Here is a 20,202-nt window from a genome sequence, read left to right as displayed (position 1 = left end):
GTTCCCCTAAGTCAGTGTGTTAAAGCCCTGACCCCAATGGGCTATTTGGAGACAGGGCCTTTACGGAGGTCTGGAAGGTTCCATAGTCAGGGTGAGGCCTTGGTCCAATGGGGCTGTTGTCTTTTTTTTGAAATGAAGTCTCACTCTGTCACTCAGGCTGGAGTGCAATGGCACGATCTCAACTCAGTGCAACCTCCGCCTCTCAGGTTCAAGCGATTCTCCTGCCTCAGCCTCCTGAATAGCTGGGACTACAGGTGTGCGCCACCATACCTGGCTAATTTTTGTATTTTTAGTGGAGACGGGGTTTCACCATATTGGCCAGGCTGGTCTTGAACTCCTGACCTTGTGATCCGCCCACCTCGGCCTCCCAAAGTGCTGGGATTATAGGCGTGAGCCACCGCGCCCGGCTGGGACTGGTGTCTTTATAAGAAGAGGAAGAGCACCGGGGGTGCGTGTGCAGAGGGAACAGGCCACAGGAGGACACAGCAAGACGGTGGCTGTCTGCAAGCCACGGACAGAGGCCCCTGGAGAAGCCAAACCTGGCAGCCACCTTGATCCCGGACTTCCAGCTCCAGAACTGAGGAATCAACTTCTGTGGCCGAAGCCACCCCAGTCTCTGCACTTTGTTATGGCAGCCTCAGCAAACTAGGACAGGGTGTGCCACCGAAAAATCCATTTTTACTTGTTACGCTGCGTATGAGACCTGGAAATGCTGCCAGGGAGGTGCGTTTTTGTAGATCGAAGCTTGCCATCATGGCATTGATGAGATGGCTCTAAAGGAGGCGGAGGTTTCTCTGGCATTGCAGAGAATCCATCTGGAAAACTGGAAACTCCTCCACATGCGGCCACAGATGGGAGCTTGGAATGTCACCTGGGAAGCGTCCTTAAAGCACGTGAGCCACATACTCGTTTTCCTTGGGGGGACAGTGCAGATGTAGCTTGGATAATGTGCAGGGCATCAGTCCGGCTTTTGGAGATGGGGCCCCACGTGAGGACAGGAGGGCTGGCTCCCAGGCCGCTGTCAGCTGCTGCCTGGATCACCCAGCCAGGCGCCTCACTGCCCAGAGCTGCTGGCCCCTCACCATCCTGAATGCCGGCGCTTAGGACTCTAGGGGCTGCAGCCTGGAAAATTGTCGCTCTCCACCTGACCAGCCCAGATGCTGCTCAAGGCAGCCCTGAAGGGCAGATGTGTCTGCTGTTAAATCAGAGTCAAGAGGAGATGCCAACTGGCAGACAGGGCCACCTGGTGCCACTTACGTGGCCTACGTGGAGGCCGTGGGGCAGGAGGGCCGTATGCATCTGTGGCTGCACGTGCAGTCCCGAGCCCCAGGCGGGCACGAGGGATTGGGCAGCTCCCGCATGTGGTGGCGGGTCCTGGTCTGAGTGGGCTGCATGGTCCACTGGTGGGGGACTCATGAGATGACAGGGGAGGCTCCTGAAGCCTCCCAGCTCTGCACTTGATAGAGGGGGCCACAGCCCTGGGTGGAGGCCCTAACAGATGGGAGGGCACGGCAGCCAGAAGTCATGTCCCCCATCCGGTTTGTGATGGGCAGGACAATGGTTTGAGCCACTGGGAGAAAGACAGGGTCGCCCCTGCTGGAAGGGAGAGGTGATCGCCTGTGGGGCACTGGCGTTCTCTGAGTGCCAGCTGCCTCATGGGCAGCCAGATGCAGTTCTGTGGGGCCGAGAGGGCTGTTTTCCTGTGTGTCCCTTTAGTTGTCCCTCTTTGCCACTCACATTCCAAAATTCTTGGCATCGCCAGATCTGCCAGAGGCCACGGCTCCTGTCTTGGGCATCTCTGCGTTCTCACACGCAGGCAGCTAGATGCTTCTTGGAAGCACTGGAACCCGCATCGGTCTCCTGGGGTGCCCTTGGGATCTGCTGGGCAGAAACCACGGGCCGTGGGAGACACCACCCAGAGGCCGAGTCCAGCTGCCGGGAGCCGTCTGCCTTGCCCGCCTGCCATCCCCGAGTGAGTGTGAATCCACTCTGCGATCACAGGACAGAGAGGTGGCCTTTCTATGACGGAGGCACAGATCCCTCAGCTTCGTGGGGCAAGCCCCACCTCCCCAGCCACAGTGGCCCGTGCTCGAAGGGTTCCCTGGTAGACGGTGGCAGAAAAGACAGCAAGTGACGTTTCTGTGCAGGCGCTTTGCCGTCAGTGGCCCCTGGCTTAGCTCTTCCTCACAAGAGGCTGCGGTCAAAATGACTTTGGGGATGGTGATTTTTTTTTTTCGGAGATGGAGTGTCACTCGTTGCCCAGGCTGGACTGCAATGGCATGATCTTGGCTCACCACAACCTCTGCCTCCTGGGTTCAAGCGATTCTCCTGCCTCAGCCTCCTGAGTAGCTGGGATTACGAGCATGAGCCACCACACCTGGCTAATTTTGTATTTTTAGTAGAGATGGGATTTCACCACGTTGATCAGGCTGGTCTCGAAATCCTGACCTCCGGTGATCCGCCCGCCTCGGCCTCCCAAAGTGCCGGGATTACAGCTGTGAGCCACTGCACCTCGCCAGGGATGGTGATTTTTCTGCACGATGCTCCAGGCGTGGTGCCTGCCCACAGGCTGGAGCAGGAGTCGGTGTGCTCTAACCGTCTGCGGTGTCTGCTTGCCGGGGACTTGTTCTGCCCAGTCTCAGCTTCGGTGCGGGGTCCCTGGGAGCCGCCGCCGCACGCCAGCAGCTCAACGCTTCCCTTTCTCGCTTTCCCTCACTCCTTGCATCTCCCGCGCCTGGGGCCCTTTCTTTTTATGCGTTGACCTAGACAGTCATGCTGCACACGTAAAGCCTGCTCCTCCTGCCGTCTCCGCGCCCCGGTCCTGCACTCTCAGACCTGGGGAGCAAACTGGCACGTGGCGGCTGGAGGTTTTGAGGTTTGCAGTAGTGCAGCCCCTGGGACTGACTGCCTGCTGCCCTTCCGGGTGAGCTGGGGTGGGGAGTGCAGGCGGGATCTCCGCTTTTCTGGCTGGTGCTGCTGCTGCTGCCGTTCTTCTCCTGCTGGGAGATGAAGCTCATGAAAGAGGTTCACTTAGAGGGCAGGGACTCAGCGGTCGGCAACCTGGCCTCGGGGATCCCACTTCCTGCCCTTTGAGGAGACTTCGCTGCGGCCCAGCTTGTCAAAAAGCGCAGGTGAGCTTGCTGAGGAGCCGTCTGCATTGTCCATGCTGTGACAAGCACAAAAACGTCCTTAGATTTTGGTGGGTTGAAAACTGCTGGGCCCGAGGACTGCAATGAGAAAACTTTTTCATTTCTTGGGGTGCAAAAAACACAAAAATTCCCAACTTTTTAATTTTTCAGCCAATGGGAATTTAACACTTTTTTCGTTTTGTGGAGACGAGGTCTTGCTATGCTGCCCAGTGCATTAGTCTGTTCTCTTGCTGTTAACAAAGACATACCCGAGCCTGGGAAATTTATAAAGAAAAAGGGGCTTAACGGGCTGACAGTTCCACACGGCTGGGGAGGCCTCGCAATCACGGCAGAAGGCGGAGGAGGAGCAGATCACCTACATGGCGGCGGTCAAGAGGGCGTGTGCGGGGGAACTTCCGTTTATAAAACCGTCAGATCTTCTGAGACTCATTCACCACCACGAGAACAGCATGGGGGGAAACTGCCCCCCGATTCAGTTATCTCCACCTGGCCCTACCCTTGACATGTGGGGTGACAATTCAGGGTGAGATTTGGGTGGGGACACAGCCAAGCCATATCACCCAGGCTGGTCTGGAACTCCTGGCCTCAAGCCTTGCTACAGAAGGTGACACAGTTCCCAGAACCCACATGTCACTTATCTGGGGCGACCAGCTGCCCGTGCCTTGCCTTCGCAGACAACGGTCTCAGAGCAGAGCACTCTGACCGCAGCCCTTTCCTCGAGGAGAGACTTGCTCCCAGCAGGGGCGTTCTGCAGCACACAGCCTGTTTGCAGGTGCAGCATGGGGCTGCCAGCCTCTCGAGAGGGTCTGTAGGGCAGGCAGAGGCCCAGGGAGCCCAGCATGGAGAAACCCTGGATGGAGCCTCCCTGCCCTGACAGCTGCCTCCCCAGCTCACAGAATCCCCCTGCTGTGAGGTCTGTCTCCTGAGCCCTCCTAGAAAGTGTTACTTTCAGCTAAAACCTGGCGAAGCAAGGTTTATTTTGTTTTTGTTTTGTCTTTTTTCAGTCTTTAAAAAGATGAGGGGAAGGCATGAAGCAGGAAGAGCGACGGGGGTGGTCCCACTGGGGTCCACGATCCTGAGCTGCCCCCCCCCGGGATGCGGTGCCCATGAGCCCCGCACTTACCTCGTTGGGCTCCCAAAGCCAGACGTCAAAGGTCGGCTTCCGCAGGGCCTCGACGGTCTCTGGAGAGAGCAGGTACTGGAAAGGACAGGAGCTCCGTGTTAACCAGGCGCCGGGGGCCCGCGGGGCCATGTGCGTGCCGGGACGCTTCTCTTTCTCCCATTCTCTTTCAAAGGCGCCTGCGTCAGACTCACAGGCCACAGCCTTCTGGAAAGGGCCAGTGCCACGGTGGAAATCCCATCAGTGGGTGCCAGAGGCAGGGCCAGGGGGATGGGGAGGGTTTGGGGTGACAGAAATGTCCCGTATGGTGGAGGACACAGGACTAAGCAAGTTTGTCAAAATTCACTGTACTCCAAACCTAAAGAACTACTGTGTGTAAATGAGACCTCAAGAAGCCTGATGAGGAAACGGACAATAGCCGGGCGTGGTGGCTCAGGCCTGTAATCCCAGCACTTTGGGACGCCGAGGCAGGCAGATCACCTGAGGTCGGGAGTTGAAGACCAAGCTGGCCAACATGGTGAAATCTCATCTCTACAAAAATACAAAAATTAGCAGGGCATGATGGTGGGTGCCTGTAATCCCAACTACTCGGGAGGCGGAGGCGGAAGAATTGCTTGAACTTGGGAGGTGGAGGTTGTAGTGAGCTGAGACCACATTATTACACTCCAGCCTGGACAACAGAGTGAGACTCCATCTCAAAAAAAAGGACAATAAAGTGAAGTGGTGGGGGGCGGGGATTCACTTGGCATAAATTCAGATACCACCTAAGAAGTTATTCTGGGACGCTCCTGTCCAGAACCCATCCCTGGTTTCTGCTGAGAGCTTGAAGAGCAGGCCTGCTGACCCGGACGGTGCCCCGGGGCTGCTCCTAAGGACATCGGGCTTTAGGTTAAGCTGTCACAGGACAGAGGCTGTGGCTTTAGGCAGAAGACAAGAACACTGCTTTGGTGTGACACACTGTCTTCTCCGGGGTCTTACTGGATATCGGTGTTTTGTTTTTTATAAGGGAACAGACCCAGAGCGCTGACACCTTTGATTCTGATCTAGGTGTGCTGCATGACTCCCTGGGACGGGATCATGAGAAGCGTGGGGCTTATTTTCCAATGGAAAAAGGCACTAATCTCCATTCAAAAACCTCAGATAAGGCCGGGCGCAGTGGCTCACGCCTGTAATCCCAGCACTTTGGGAGGCTGAAGCAGGAGAATTGCTTGAACCCGAGAGGCAGAGGTTGCAGTGAGCCGAGATCGTGCCACTGCACTCTAGCCTGGGAGACAGAGTGAGACTTCGTCTCAAAAAAACAACAAAATATACCCAACCACCCCCAAAAAAAAAACCAACAAAAATTACCCACCCCCAAAACCTGACAACATCCAGGGCACCGTTTGGAACTGCGTAGGTAGAATCGCTGACTAAGGGACAGCAGCAGCCCACATGGAGGCTCTGGAAGGTTCTGTCACTGCCTGAACAGCAGGCAGCCGCAGAACCCACCGTGCTCTGCCCAGGCCTCTGCTGTCTGTGGAACCTGTGCCCCCTGAATCTTAGCACAAGAACACATTAAAAACGAACTGGGCTGGGATTTTGCCTGCTTCCTAGCTGAAGGCGTTGAGAGGGTGACCGGCATCTTGAGACCCTCCTTTTGTCATTATTTCAAAAATGCCATTGCTACCTCACCAAGATCACAGCTTCTCTTATAACTAAGAACACTTTTGTGCAAAACAGCAAAACTCGTCAGGACAACTAAGGATTGTTCAGGGACCAGGGCCAAAGGAGTGGGTCCAAAAAAATGTTTCAATTAAATTTTTAACAATTTAGTTAAACATTAAAGTTCTTTAATGTTTGAGTGTGAAAACCATTTACCAGGTCAGCTCCAGGGGCCGGGCGGACATTGCCTTTCAGGGGAAGGTATGCTCTAGGATCACTTTTGCTAAACAAATGTCAGAGAAAAAATACTTTGCCTCAGAGTAACCCTTACCGTCCGCAGCCCGGGGCTGGGAGGGGCTGTTTATGTGAGTGTGCACACAGCACGCCGGGCTGCAGGGCCAGACCCTGCCAGAGCGGCTTCTGGGCCGGAATCTCACCTTACCTTGGGGTAAGTGGGAACATCACGTCGAGGAGTCAACTTCTTGTTGTTATCCAAAAAACTGTACTTACAGAGGCAGCTGGTCCTAGAGAGAGGAGCAGAGGTGAGCTGTGGTCCTGCTGTCTGTCTGGTGGAGCCCTCGGCAGAGCAAAAGCAAGCGACAAACCCAAACCCCCAAGCTCCGTGTGGTCTTATTTGCTGTGGGAGAGGAAGTCAGGATGGCAGCGACCCCTCGAGCAAAATCCCCCAGGACCTGCCTGGACCTCTGACCTCATATTGGGCTCTTGGAAAACACACAAAGTCAGATGTTGAGGGTTATCTTCTCTTTCAGACAAGTTTCTAAAAAACCTTTTTCGCATGTTTTCAAAATGAAAACATTCTTATTCTAAAGAATCTAAACAACACGGGAATAAAGTAAAAAAGAAGCGAAGTGAGAAAACCGAAGTCCTCGCTTTACCCACGCGTCTCCCGAAACCCCATACTCTGGAAATCACTTCTAATCGTTTGGTTTATCTTTCCAGAATGTTCTGAAGTGTGGACACACATGGGTGGCCACTTATACCTTTTAACAATATTTTAATTTTTTGTAGAGATGGGGTCTTGCTATGTTACCCAGACTGGTCTTGAATTCCTAGGTTCAAACAATCCTTCTGCCTCAGCCTCCCAAAGTGTTGGGATTACAGGGTGAGCCACTGCACCCCAACCCTTTGTACCATCCCTCCTGCCCCCATGCCGGCAGAGTTTCGCTCTGTTGCCCAGGCTGGAGTGCAATGGTGCAATCTCAGCTCACTAAAACCTCTGCCTCCTGGGTTCAAGTGATTTTCCTGCCTCAGCCTCCTGAGTAGCTGGGATTACAGGTGCATGCCACCACACCTGACTAATTTTTGTATTTTTAGTAGAGACGGGGTTTCACCATGTTGGCCAGGCTGGTCTCGAACTCCTGACTTCAAGTGATCTGTCCGCTTCGGCCTCCCACAGTGTTGGGATTACAGGCGTGAACCACCCCACCCAGCCCCTTTGCACTTTTAAACAAAGATAGAATTGCACCAAATTCACTCTGCTGCAACTCGCTTTGTCACCTAACACGTCATGAACTCATCCCGAGCTGCTGCACAGAGCTTAGCTCCATTTTCAAAGTTCCTCCAGGGTGTGGCCGAAGCACACGTTAGTATCCAGTCCCCAGTGATGCACTTTTAAAATGTTTCCAACTTGCCCTGTTACATGCAACGTTAACAGATGGATTTTCTGCCTGACTCCATTTTCGTTTAGCACTCAGTGTCGAGGCATCCCACACAGGAGCAGGGCAAAGTGAGCCAGGTGTGTTTCGGAGGGAAAGCCGCCTTCCGCCTGGGCAGTGTGCTGTCTGCAGGGTGGTCCCTGGAAGCTGAATGAGGAGCGGCTGCCCCAGGAGGTCTTGTGCCCCTGCAGCAGAGTGCCTGGGGGGAGGGGTGGGCTGGGTGGATCTGGGGACCCTCTGCGGCTGTGCACTTGCTTGGAAGTGACCAGGCTCCCTGTGTACTTGGATGACGGTAGGTGGGGGTCACGCCTGGCCTGTGTGACATTCACCAGGCTAGGGGGCACTCAGATTGCTGAACGCAGCTGAAGCTCCTGCGATTTGTAAATAAAGCCCCATCTTCGGGGAGAGCAATTTAATACTGCACTATAAGCGCCACATAGAAATTCATATCCTTGGCCGGGCGCAGTGGCTCACGCCTGTAATCCCAGCACTTAGGAAGGCTGAGACAGGTGGATCATGAGGTCAGGAGATCGAGACCATCTTGGCTAACATGGTGAAACCCCATCTCTACTAAAAATACAAATATTAGCTGGGTGTGGTGTCACATGCCTGTAGTCCTAGCTGCTTGGGAGGCTGAGGCAGGAGAATCGCTTGAACCTGGGAGGCAGAGGTTGCAGTGAGCTGAGATCGCGCCATCGCACTCCAGCCTGGGCGACAGAGTGAGACTACATCTCAAAAAAAAAAAAAAAAAAAAGAAATTCATATCCTCTGAGCCCACACATCTACCCTGGGGAATTTATCTTAAGAATTAAACAGGAGCAAACAGCTCTATGCACACAGATATTCATCGTGGCTTGATTCATTGTAATAAAAACAAAACTGACTAGAAGCCACCTGAATATCCCCAAATGGAAAGTAGTTTAAACCACCACAGTGCATCGCTTGATGGACTATGATGCCGTTAGGAAGATCATCACGGATATTACGCGGAGTGAGGAAACTTTACATGAAAAGGGAAAATGACGCTATGCACAGCACGTACTGAAAGCTAATGCTGAAAAATGACCAAGCCGCAGGGAAGAAAGAGCACATTCGGTGGGTTTAAAAACAGTGCCTGATTGTGGCCTTCTGGGAAAATCTCTGAGCTGTATGCTGGTTACATTTAATCTATTTATTGCTCACAAGGCCATTAGCGAAAAATAGATCACGAAACAGCATGCTGTAGTTGTTTTCAAAACAAGATATCTATACACAGAAAAACATCTGGAAGGCCTTGCGTCCGGATTTAAACGAGGGACGCCGTCCGCTGCTGTCATGATGGGTGCCCACCCTTCAACTCCCATCAGCAGAGCTTGGAGGTTTTCCAGCGAGCCTGTGCTATTTCCAAAGCTAGACTAATACACAGATTTCCTTTCTGGAAAAGAGGCTTCAGCGTGATCTTCTCGCATGCCGCTGTCTCCTCCCCGTGATAACCTCCGCACTACAGACTCGCGTGGTCGCCCTTCCCTCTGCTTCATGCTTGCAAAACCCATCAGAGTTGCTACCACAGTTTGATGTGCAGGGGGAATTCTAACAGATTCAGCAAAATATTAACAAAACCAACCACTAACATGCACCAGTCAAAGGGTACCTACTGTCACCCACTAAACGAGAAATTCCATGGACACATTTCCGAGCAGTACTGAACGTTGCCTGTGTTAACTACGATGGCATGAGTGTGATTTCTTTTCTGCTTTGCTCTTTTGTGTAAACATTCGCACACGTGTTGTCTCTGTAAGTCTCCTGCGTTCCCCGGGAGGGTTATGGAAGTCTTCACCAAGCAAGACAGTTTGACTGTGGGAATCCTGTGGGTTCCCTGCAGATAGATCCCAGAGCTGGGAGCAGAGAAGGGCCTGCTGGGGCTCCCTGACCCTGCCTGGCCAGGCAGCCCCTCTTTCTGCATCCTGTTGCCATGGAAACCAGCGTTTTCAGCAAACGGAGCAGCTGGCACGGCGCCCTTTCTTTTCATCCTATTTGGAGCTTATTTTTGCTTTCATTTCCTAGGGTCCCCATCCCCCCTTCCCTGGGGCTTAGGCCAGTGCGCAAGGCCATCTGTTTGGGATGACAGCTGAGCCCTCAGTGGCCACCCCAGGCTCCTGCAGGCTCCCCAGCTCTGAGCAAACCCCACATTCCGTGCTCTGCTCTCTGCCTGGCACAGTGCTGGGGGCCAGAGTGGCCGTGGCCCCCAGGGTAGACCTGCCCCGTCCCTGTCCTAAGTGTCAGCTGGCAGTTGGGCCTCTGTTGTCTTTGAAGGAAAACCTGGAGAAACCTAACTCGTGACTCTCAGGGGACAGCCGCCTGATCCCGGGAGCTGTGTCTGGACCCTGGTGCTGCTGCTGGTCCCAAGGGGCAGCTTCTGGTGGCTCCAGACCCCTGGCTCCGAGGCCCCACCGGGGTGTGCTATGTGGGCTGAACGTAGGTCCACATTTCAGGCTCACACTGGTCCTCTGAGCGCACGGGGCTGAGCCATATCCACGCTGCCCAGGGCCTCTATTCTCCTCCCAGAGGCAAGACTGTCCAGAGGCCTCTGGCTGGGCTGCCATCTCGGGAAGGGGCTGCCCCCCAAACCCCTCTCCACCGGCCTTTTGCAGCTCTTCTGCCCAGCCAGCCGGGGAAGTCCCAGCTTAAGCCTGGTCCCAGGGTCCCCACATTGCTACAGGGCTTTCATGAGTGAGACGCAACCCTGCTGTTGACAAAGACAAAAGGCACCAGGCGAACAGCTCAGCATCTCTATTCCGAGTTCCTTTCTACACAGAGAAACAGGAAGGGGTTTCGTGTGTGGGGGCTGCTGGCTCTGTGACTAGGGCCTGGGGCACGTGACGCGCTGGGGATGAGACCAGAGCCCAGGGGGCTGGATTCGTTTTTTTCTCAATGTGTCGGCGACGCTTGAGATTTTTTACCCTGTTCTGTGTTGGACGCAAGAGCCTCATTTACCTGTCTCTCACCTACGGGGGAGGCTGCCAGAGCTGTCAGCTGAGAATGTCGCCTCCAGAAGCTGACGGGGCACCAGGAAGCCTCCTTCTCTTTGGTTTATGGCACTGTGCATTCTAAAAATGTACTCCTGGAGGAAGCGCCTCTGTCACTCACATGGGCCCAAGTGCCCCCCACAGCCCGGCGTGCCTGACGGGCACCTAGGGGCTGATGCTTCACTGGAGCTCCTGGCGGCTTCCTCTGCGTGTTCTGGAATCGGCGTTATCCTCCCATGTGGTGTGTTACAGGTTGAACTGCATCTCCTCCAACAAGTCATATGCTGAAGTCTTAAACCTGCTGCCTGTGAAGGTGACCTCATTTGGGGACAGGGCTGTTGCAGATGTAGTTAAGATGATGTCATCCTGGAGGGTGACCCCATTCCGATAGGATGGGTGTCTTTAGAAAAAGGGGGAAATCTGGACAGAACAGATGGGAGCACCAGGTGAGGAAGCAGGCAGAGACCCCCAGGCCAAGGGACGCCAGGGATTGCCGACGGCAGCCACCAGTGGCCAAGAGAGGCCTGGAAGGACCCGCCCCTGGGGTCTTTAGAGTGGGCAGGGCCTGCTGGCACCCTGATTTTGGACTTGTGGCCTCCAGAACTACGGGGGAATACATTCCTATCGTTTTAAACTGCCCAGTTTCTAATAATTCGTTATGAAGCCCCAGGAAATGACAATAAGTTTGATAAAACAAATTCTACCCCCGCAACCTGACCTGCAGGACCAGCGCACACCAGGAATCATGCCAGGACAGCGTGAGATCGAGCCCTCGCCTTGTTCTACAGAGCGGGTGCCTGTCAGACACGGAGGGGCAGGACCGGCGAGGCGGGAGTCTGTCTCACCACTTGCTGCTGCTGCTGTGGGTGGGCAGCATTCTACAAACACCTCCAGAAAGTGCTCAGGGACACACATTTGTGGGTGAGGAGCTGGGGGGAGCCCTGGGAGGCACAGCCTAGCTCCAGACACACTCCTCAGGGCGGTGGAGTTCCCCAACCCATAGGGAGCCCCCAGGCTGCTGTGCAGGGAATCTGGTTTCAGGCTGAAGACCAGAACTCAGGTTTCATCCTCTTCCCCTCGTGCTGGTGGTGGGGCCGGAAAGGCTTCCCTGTTTCACCCACAGCCCCCACGTGAGGCAGCACGGCACTGGGACACCACCCTCCTGCCACGGCAGCATGGCACCTGGGCACAGGGGATGGCCAGAGGGCTGACCCGAGCTGCATAGAGCTCACGGCCAAGGACGGTGCCACAGGTAAAAGTGATGCGTGTCTGAGGCTGCCAAGCCGGATCCCAGCCTTGGGGGCCCAGCTCTGTGGCCACTCCTGTGCACCGTGGGAGCTCCTCCTAGGCTCACAAAGGAGGGACTCTGTCTCTCGTCCCTTCAAGAGCCTCCCACCACAAGAACGACGAAGATGGACTGTTCGCTCAGTTTTCCATGGTTACAAAGTATGGCCCTGCCTTTCCCTAAGTCAGCTGGACTGAGGCATCCCTAACTCCAAGTGAGCCCATGAGTTCACAGTACAGACACGTGGCATGGTCCCTCGCTCTCACGTGGCTCAGACAAGGCCTGCTTCCTTCCACTCGGCCTTTCTCCCTGAGGCCTGGCCCCCAGGGCTTCGAGGGGACCAGGCGAGGACCTCTGGCTTTCCCCTTACCTTCTGCCTCTGAGACCCTTCCACCTGCCATGCTCCCTCACTAAGCAGATTGCCCTGGAGTTTCAAATCAGGGGGTGATCGTCACCATGCCAGGCAGCCCTGAGCCATTGAGTGCAATTGTCCAGAGCTGTTCCTCAGCTCAGGAGTCCCCATTAGATTCTGCCAAGGCCAGCCAGTGGCACCCTGGAGAACCAGGAGCCACATCATATGCCAGTGGTTTCTGGGCTGGCACCAGCAGGCATGGAGGCAAAGCCGGGAGGTGTGAGCGGGTCCTGTGTGCCCCTCACTCAGCTCAGCGCCCGCACACAAGTGCTCAGTGCTGCACTCTGCTCATCATCACTGGCGTCTCTTTGCTACTGTGTGCATTTCCATCCCCAGTTTGGGCGTGGTTCATCCACACACCCTGACCCTGGCTCTAATAGAGTCCTGCTGTACAAAAAACCGACTTTGGAGGTAGCATCGTGGCGGCTTCGGCATTCTCCCCTCAAGTCACAGCTCCCTGGGCGCCCGTACCACCTGTGAAGGACGGCTGCTCCCGGGAGAATGACTTCGATGTTCCTAATGGCTGGAGCCCTCACTGGACTGCAACCCCATGGGAATATCACACAGGGAATGGGATCCCTGGCGGCACCAGGAGGCTCATCCCCCAAATGCCTTTTCTCTCTTTTTGTTCTGTCTTTAAAAATGGGTATCAACTTGTTCCAAGCTGGATACATTGCTCCTAAGGCTTGAATCTGCAGAAGGAGGACTCCCCTTTTTGCGAAGTTGTCTTCCTAGCCTCCATCTGCCGTATGTGCTCTTTTGTTTTTGAGACAGAGTCTTGCTCTGTCGAGCCCAGGCTGGAGTGCAGTGGCGCAATCTTGGCTCACTGTAACCTCTGCCTCCAGGTTCAAGTGATTCTCCTGTCCTCAGCCTCCCCAGTAGCTGGGGTTATAGGCGTGCGCCACCATGCTTGGCTAACTTTTGTATTTTCAGTAGAGATGGGGTTTCACCACGTTGGGCAGGCTGGTCTCGAACTCCTGACCTCGTGATCTGCCTGCCTCGGCTTCTCAAAAGTGCTGGGATTATAGGCATGAGCTACCGTGCCAGCTACTCTTTTTTTTTGAGACAGAGTCTTGCTCTGTCGAGTGCAGGCTGGAGTGCAGTGGTACGATCTCAGCTCACTGCAACCTCTGCCTCCCCAGTTAAAGCGATTCTCCTGCCTTAGGCTCCAGAATAGCAGGGGTTATAGGCGTGTGCTACCGGCTAATTTTTGTATTTTTAGTAAAGATCGGGTTTCACCATGATGGCCAAACTGGTCTCGATCTCCTGACCTCAAGTGGTCCTCCTGCCTTGGCCTCCCACAGTGCTGGGATTACAGGCGTGAGCCACCGCCTGGCCCATATGTGCTCTTTCGTTAGAAGAAAGCCACACCACTGACAGGCAGGTGGCAAGCAGGGCGGTTGTCTCCAGACTGCGCTCTCCCGAGCCTGAACCACCAGACTTTCTTTTGGAGAAACAAAGCCCACAGCCCCAGCCCATCTGGAAAGAAAAGCCCTCCCCAGGCCCGGCCGCCTGTGGCCCCAGCGCAAACCCTACCTGCTGCTTCTGGCCGCCAGCTCCTCCCTCATCTTCTTAATGTCACTCTTGCATTTCTCAATCTCCACCACTTTTAGTCCTTCCACTGGTGAGAGAGAGAGACAGCAAGGGCATTACCGTGGACGAATGTGGACGATCTCTCCAGGCTGGTATCTAAGGGCTCCCTGTGGCTCCTGGGGAGGAAAATGGCTCGGTGCAGAGGTTCCTGACTCCTGCCCCGGCTGCTGAGACTCAGGTTTTGCCCGGACCTCCGCACTTAGCTCTGCCACATCTGACTGTAACCACGCAGGCACGTGCCGTGGCCAGGGCTGCACCACCGCCTCCCTCTGCGCCGTTCCCAGAGGGCGGAAGCCCCTCCCCACTCTCCACTCCCTCAATCTCAACTCTGGCACCCACTTTTTGCTCCATACCCCTAAGCACCAGCTGAAGACATGGGACAAAGACGTCTTTTATCCCAAAAAGAAAAGGGGGAAAATGTGGCGCCAGAGCATTAAAATGCAGCGAGCCGCAAAGCGTTCTCAGTGAGGATTACGGTCTCATTAGGGGAAAAGCTTTTCATTGTGACGTTCTTCCAGAGCAGTTCACCAGGAGAAGCTGCTGACTTGAAACAGAAGAGAAATAGGCAAGGCCGAGGATCAGCAGAACTTGGGCATGATCACATTCCTGGCGTTGAAACCGCCTTTGCAAAAGTATGACTGAGACAATAAAACAGATCTAACTTAACCGACTCCATCCTGCTTCTAACCTCCAGCTGTCTTTGTTCGTTCCTCGGCTGAACTAACTTTGGGAGAAACTTAGTTTGTAGTTCATAGTTTAAACAAAGATGGTAACAGCCCTTTCCCAAAGCAGACCTCCTTCTTGCCTGGGGACGAGACTAACATTAGCCACAGGGTTAGAAATGATGGTTTCGGAGTCATGCAGCTGGAGGTACAAGATGCTGACCGTCCCTAAACTGCTCCTAAGATCAGTGCTTGAGACATTTTGCAGACCCTGCACTTATCAGCTGGCCCCACCCACATGCATAAACTGACTCTTCTGATCTTGTGGCTCCCACTCAGGAACTGACTCAGCGCCAGAAGACAGCTTCAACGCCCTACGATTTAACCCCTGTCCAATCAGCACTCCTGGCTCACTGGCTTCCCCCCTCGCACCAAGTTATCCTTAAAAACTCTGCTCCCTGAATGCTTGTGGAGACTGATTTGAGGAACAATAAAACTCTGGTCTCCCACGCAGCCCGCTCTGGGTGAATGACTTTACTGCAGTTCCTGTCTGATGAATCTGCTCTGTCTAGGCAGCAGGCAAGGTGAACCCCTTGGGCGGTTATAGAGTCCCACTGCAAAGGTGTGCCTCAACAGTTAGGATACTATTTTTCAACCAAACTGGAGCTTCTGCCTCCAAGAGAGTGTTAAACTCCAAGATCTTCACCCTTGGCTGACTGCATGCTTAGCCCAGAAACGCTGCTGTGAAGCAAGCAGCTTTGTGAGGCTTTTCAATTAGAGTACTAAGAAATAAAAAAGATTAGCTTTGTTACTTTGTAATCACACCTCAATTTTTATGCAAAAGGATACTCCCACGATGTCACTCTATTCCCCTTTTCATGAAGTTTGGCTCTGAATAACTGCTAAAGATAAAAAGCCAACGATTTCTAAAGGAAAAGCCAATCAACTCAGAGCCTTTGGCTAGTTTGTAACAATTCCTTCCCACCCCAAGGAAGTACTGTGGCTCCAGAAAGAAATTCTCCTAGGGCAGTGCCCCAGGGCAGCCTGGCTGGAATCAGCCTCCTGGGTGGGTTTTGGGGCATTTCCAGGGTCAGGGGTCAAGTAGGGGCATGGCTTCTTGGGACACTGCTTCTTTCTGCCAAGAGGGATGAGGAATCTGGAGGGTGAGATGTTTGGATCTGGTCATGCTGATGTGCTTCAGTGCCATGGAAGCTTTCTCTGCCCCTCTTCTACCCAACAGCAAGAGGACATGGGTCATGAAGTGCATGTGGCTGGAGCTAGTGTGGTCGCTGTCCTGATGGCGGTGTCCAGATGAGCTGCCGCTGGGGAAACACAGGGTACCTGAGGTCGGGACGTTTTTTTCCAACCACTGAGTCCACATTCTCCTTTGGAGTGGGGTCTCCGTTTTCTCAAGCATCACCTCAAGGAAGTTGATGGATGCCACAGGCCGTCTTCTGAGAAAAGGCACCCAAGAGCACATTTCGGGTTTGCATGTGGACTGGGAAGCCCAGCGTGGCCTCCACGGGTACTCCTGGGCCTTGTCTAGACTGCAGGATCCCATCCATGTCCTGTGGGTTTGCCATGGACACTGACGTGAGCAAATAGCCAGTTCAACATCAGTGGCAGGAAAGGAGGTCCGTGTGGTTCACACGTGGAAGGCGGTGCATGCTGAAAGTGAGGCGATCTGGGGAAGAGTTGGGCAGGTGGTGTGGACTGCTAACAGGGCAGCCCCGCCCTCTGCCCAAGGTCCTGGTCCACTTACTATGTCTTAAATGTCATTTTCCTGAATATAAACTATCCTATGATCCTTGCAGGAAAGGTATTAATATGTGTCCTTCTAGGCCTTCTGCCCTGTCCCGTGCCTTCTAAATATTCATCCTTTCTACCTGCCTATCTATCTATCTACCTGTCTACCACCTATTTCCCACTCACTCACTCACTATCTATCCATCCATTCATCTATCTACTGTCCATCCATTCATCTATCTACTGTCCATCCAGTCATTTATCTTCTATCCATTCATTTACTATCCATTCATCTCGCTACTGTTTATCTATCTACTATCTTCTACATATCCATTCATCCATCTGTGCATCTGTCTATCCATCCACGTATGTATGTATCTATCTTTCTATCCATCCACCCACCTATCTACCCATTCATCCTAGTTATGTAGCTACCTATGTTCTATTTATCCATCCTATTTATTTTTCTATCCATTCTCTCTATCCATCCATTCTATGTATCTACCAATCTTCATTTCTTTTTTTTTCCATTCAAAAAAGACAAATTCTTTATTTAAATCAACAAACTCATCTTCCTCACGCCCCAGACCATGGTAGACAGCCCTCCCTCTCCATCCCCTCACCCCACCCCTTAGCCACAGTGAGGGGAATGGAAAATGAGAAGCCGTGGGGGCCTCTGCCAGGGAAGGCTGCCCCAGCTGTGTGGTGAGTACTGTCAGGACAGCTGTGGCTGGGGCAGCAGCTGCCACAGGCTCCTCCCTATAAATTAAGTTCCTGCAGCCAGCCACAGCTGCGGGAGAAGCATGCTTGTAGAAGCAAGGCGAGTCCAGCCTCAGAAAGCAGAAGCAGCATCACTGATGCCCAGCCATGGATGGACGGAGGACACAGAGCTCAGGGACAGAGCAGGCCAGGAGAGAGGAGAGGCATCGTGGTGGGGGTCCCAGGGGAAAAGAAGAGCCCAGTTGGTCTAGTTTTGATGGGTATGGGGTAGGGAATGTATTAGTAAGCTGGGAGGAGGGGCTGCCAACAGGCACCCCAGAGGTGACAGGACAGGCTGAACCCCCGCATTAACGGAAGGGAGCTTGAGAGCTCTGGGGCTCTCTGGGAATGTCACTGCTAAAATATATATCTACATACATATTAACCATTCGTGGGAGGGCAGGGGCAAGGCCTGGGGCGGGATCAGAGCATCTGGCGTGGCGTTCCGTAGACGGTCACGCGGTTGGTGCCCAGCTGCAACCCGATCACGTTCCTGCCCTCTTGCAGCTGGTTGTCCGAGAAGTTCCGAGGATTCTCCTTGGATTTCTTAGGGAAGCAACTGGGATCCCCGGAGAAGAGCCCATCATCCCGGGCTACTGCCAGCCCACCCAGATTCATCAGCGTCTGTTGCACACAGGCCATGTTCTTTCCTTCCCAGAGGTCCACGGTTTGGAAGATGTCGGTGGTGGTAATGCCATAGCACTCAGCTGCCTGCAGGAACTGGGAGATCTGCTCCATCTGCTTGAAGGCCATGGTGGAAGCCTGGATCTTCTTTACAGGGGCCTGCCCCTCGGGGTACAGTGCATTACTGAGCTCACATAGCACCGTGCCACCCTTGAGCCAGTTCTGAAAGTTGTCCCGCCCAGGCTGGGGCCGGCCCACATCCTTTGGGCGCTGGGTGGTGATCCACTGGATCAGGATCTGCTCCAGGTCTGCGTCATATTGCTTTTCAATCTTCTGCTGCACCTCCCGGCTCAGGCCATATGCAGGTCCCCTGGTGGCCATTCCAATGGGTGGCGGTGGCTGTGGGGAGCGTTCGAGCGGGCTGGAGTGCTGCGCCTATCTTCATTTCTTTCTTTCTTTCTTTCTTTCTTTTCTTTTTTTAGACACAGTCTTGCTCTGTCACCCAGGCTGGAGTGCAGTGGAACAATCACAGGTCACTGCAACCTTCACCTCCCAGGCTCAAGTGATCCTCCCACTTCAGCCTCCTGAGTAGCAGGAACTAAAAGGGTGCACCACCACACCCGGCTGATTTTTGTATTTTTTGTAGAGATGAGGTTTCACCATGTTGCCCAGGATGGTCTTGAACTCCTGGACTAAAGTGATCCTCCTGCCTTAGTCTCCCAAAGGGTTGGGATTACACATATGAGCCCTCATCCAGCCTCTACCTATCTTTCTATTTATCCATTGTATCTATTTGTGTATATATGTATGTATGTATGTAAGTATCTATCTATCATCTATCCATCCTGCCTGTGTGTGTCTATGTATCTATAATCTATTATTAATTTTAAAAGATCAAATTCGTCGTGTTTTCTAACTTGCCCATTTCACTCATCAGGAGGTCAGGGGCCTTCCCTATATCAATGGCTGGGCCCCAGCTCACATTTTTCTTTTTCTCCCCTGAAGAGCCGGATAAATAAATACCACGGGCTTCATGTCAGTTCAGATCACATTTTTGCTGCTCAGTGAGTTTGCAACAGATCTACACATTCCCCCCATGTCCACAGAGGCTCTGTTTTAAGCCAGCTCATGGTTTGTGATGGGAGCATGATGTTTGATTGATGGTGCAGTCCACCGAGATCCGCCTCCCTGGCCACTTACTGGGGTGATATTAAAATCACACCTCTTGGGTGACGCAGCCCAGCATCCCTAGTATGAATCCCAGAGATGCAGAATTTGTGGCAATTACGTTTCTGAAAAGGCTGTTGGCAAGCAAATGGATAGTGAGTAACAAGACGGCAAAAGCTGTGCCTTCCTCAATGAAGACAAAACAAGACGCCGTGAATGACGGGGCTGGAGGAGGAGGCAGAGGTGAGCACGTGGTGGGTGTGGGTGCCTGTGCCCTGGGGGTCCTGCCTCCTCGCTCCCTGGCCTTTCTAGGACGCCAGGCTGCTGTGGGGAAGATTCCACAGCTCCCCTCATCGACCGATTCCCACCCCTGCTCCACCTCAACCCCGAGGGAGGAGCAGGCCGTCCTGAGGGGTGTGGGGCCTCGAGTTGAGGGGTGTGCACAGACAGCAGCAGGACCACGGAGCCTGGACGTCAGCTCTGCCCATCATGACCCCCTCCTCTGCCTTCAAAGGCTGAATGTAGGCAGGCACGGACCACACACTCCAAACCGAAGCAGAGGCTCCCTGGCCTGCTCGGCCCTGCTGGGGGCTGGCAGTCCAGCCCACAACTGCCCGGTATTCCCACTGACCAGGTACAGACCCTAGGATATGCCGGTGTGGGGGCCAGGATCATCTGGAAACCCTGGCCTGTCCTCTTAAAAGGACTTTAAGCCAGGTGTGGTTCACCATGTAATCCCAGCACTTTGGGAGGCCAAGGAGGGTGGATCACCTGAGGTCAGGAGTTTGAGACCAGCTTGTCCAACCAACATGACAAAACCCCGTCTCTACTAAAAATCCAAAAATTAGCTGGGTGTGTTTGCAGGCTGCCTGTAATCTCAGCTACGGGGGGGCTGAGGCAGGAGAATCACTTGAACCTGGGAGGCGGAGATTGCACTGAGCCGAGATCGCATCACTGCCCTCCAGCCTGGTTGACAGAGCGAGACTCTGTCTCGGGAAAAAAAAAAAGGACTTTAAAAGAGATTTTTGTGAGCTGCCACAAGTCCCAGGCCATCTGCAGGAAAAGGGATTTTCTGAGAGACGCTGGCTTTGGGGGAAGCGGGCTGGCAGGTTGGGAGAGCTGGGCCGTGCGCAGGAGGTCCTGTGCTGCGCTCCCTCCCCAGCCTCAAAGCGCTGGGCAAGAGGCCGAGAATCTGGCAGGCCCTTGGCTGCAGAGCTAGTGAAAGTTGTTTAAAGACATGTGTGAATAGAGCTGTGTTTCAACACTTCCTCCACGAGCCTCCCTAAAGAACCCGTGGAGAGCACACTTCCTGAGTGACAGAGAACAGCAAGCCTTGCTTCTAACAGGCTTCTGGGCTGTTTGT

General features: G+C 53.8%; 2 protein-coding genes across 4 annotated transcripts in view; both read right to left on the bottom strand.

Annotated features, from left to right (window-relative positions):
* Positions 1-20,202, bottom strand: part of PDE9A (phosphodiesterase 9A) — a 110,652-nt gene that overhangs the window by 15,507 nt on the left and 74,943 nt on the right. For all 3 annotated transcript variants that reach the window (XM_064380192.1, XM_064380194.1, XM_064380193.1), the window contains 3 exons: positions 13,825-13,909; positions 6,353-6,434; positions 4,273-4,347 (listed from right to left, as the gene is read on the bottom strand). In XM_064380192.1, the coding sequence (XP_064236262.1) occupies positions 4,273-4,347; positions 6,353-6,434; positions 13,825-13,909 (242 nt within the window). The remainder of the gene's footprint in view (positions 1-4,272; positions 4,348-6,352; positions 6,435-13,824; positions 13,910-20,202) is intronic.
* Positions 17,237-19,015, bottom strand: LOC105712020 (transgelin-2-like). Its single transcript, XM_064379985.1, has one exon. It carries the CDS (start codon positions 18,051-18,053, stop codon positions 17,472-17,474), a length of 582 nt encoding a protein of 193 aa, XP_064236055.1. The 5' UTR covers positions 18,054-19,015; the 3' UTR covers positions 17,237-17,471.

Source organism: Aotus nancymaae, unplaced genomic scaffold (genome assembly GCF_030222135.1).
Source record: "Aotus nancymaae isolate 86718 unplaced genomic scaffold, 86718_ANA_hifiasm-v0.15.2.pri h1tg000022l_1, whole genome shotgun sequence".
Lineage (NCBI taxonomy): Eukaryota > Metazoa > Chordata > Mammalia > Primates > Aotidae > Aotus > Aotus nancymaae.
This window is presented reverse-complemented; position numbering and strand designations above follow the sequence as displayed.

Bases quoted from the DNA above. Each gene is read 5' to 3' on its own strand.
- LOC105712020 (XM_064379985.1), bottom strand. From the start codon at position 18,053: ATGGCCACCAGGGGACCTGCATATGGCCTGAGCCGGGAGGTGCAGCAG.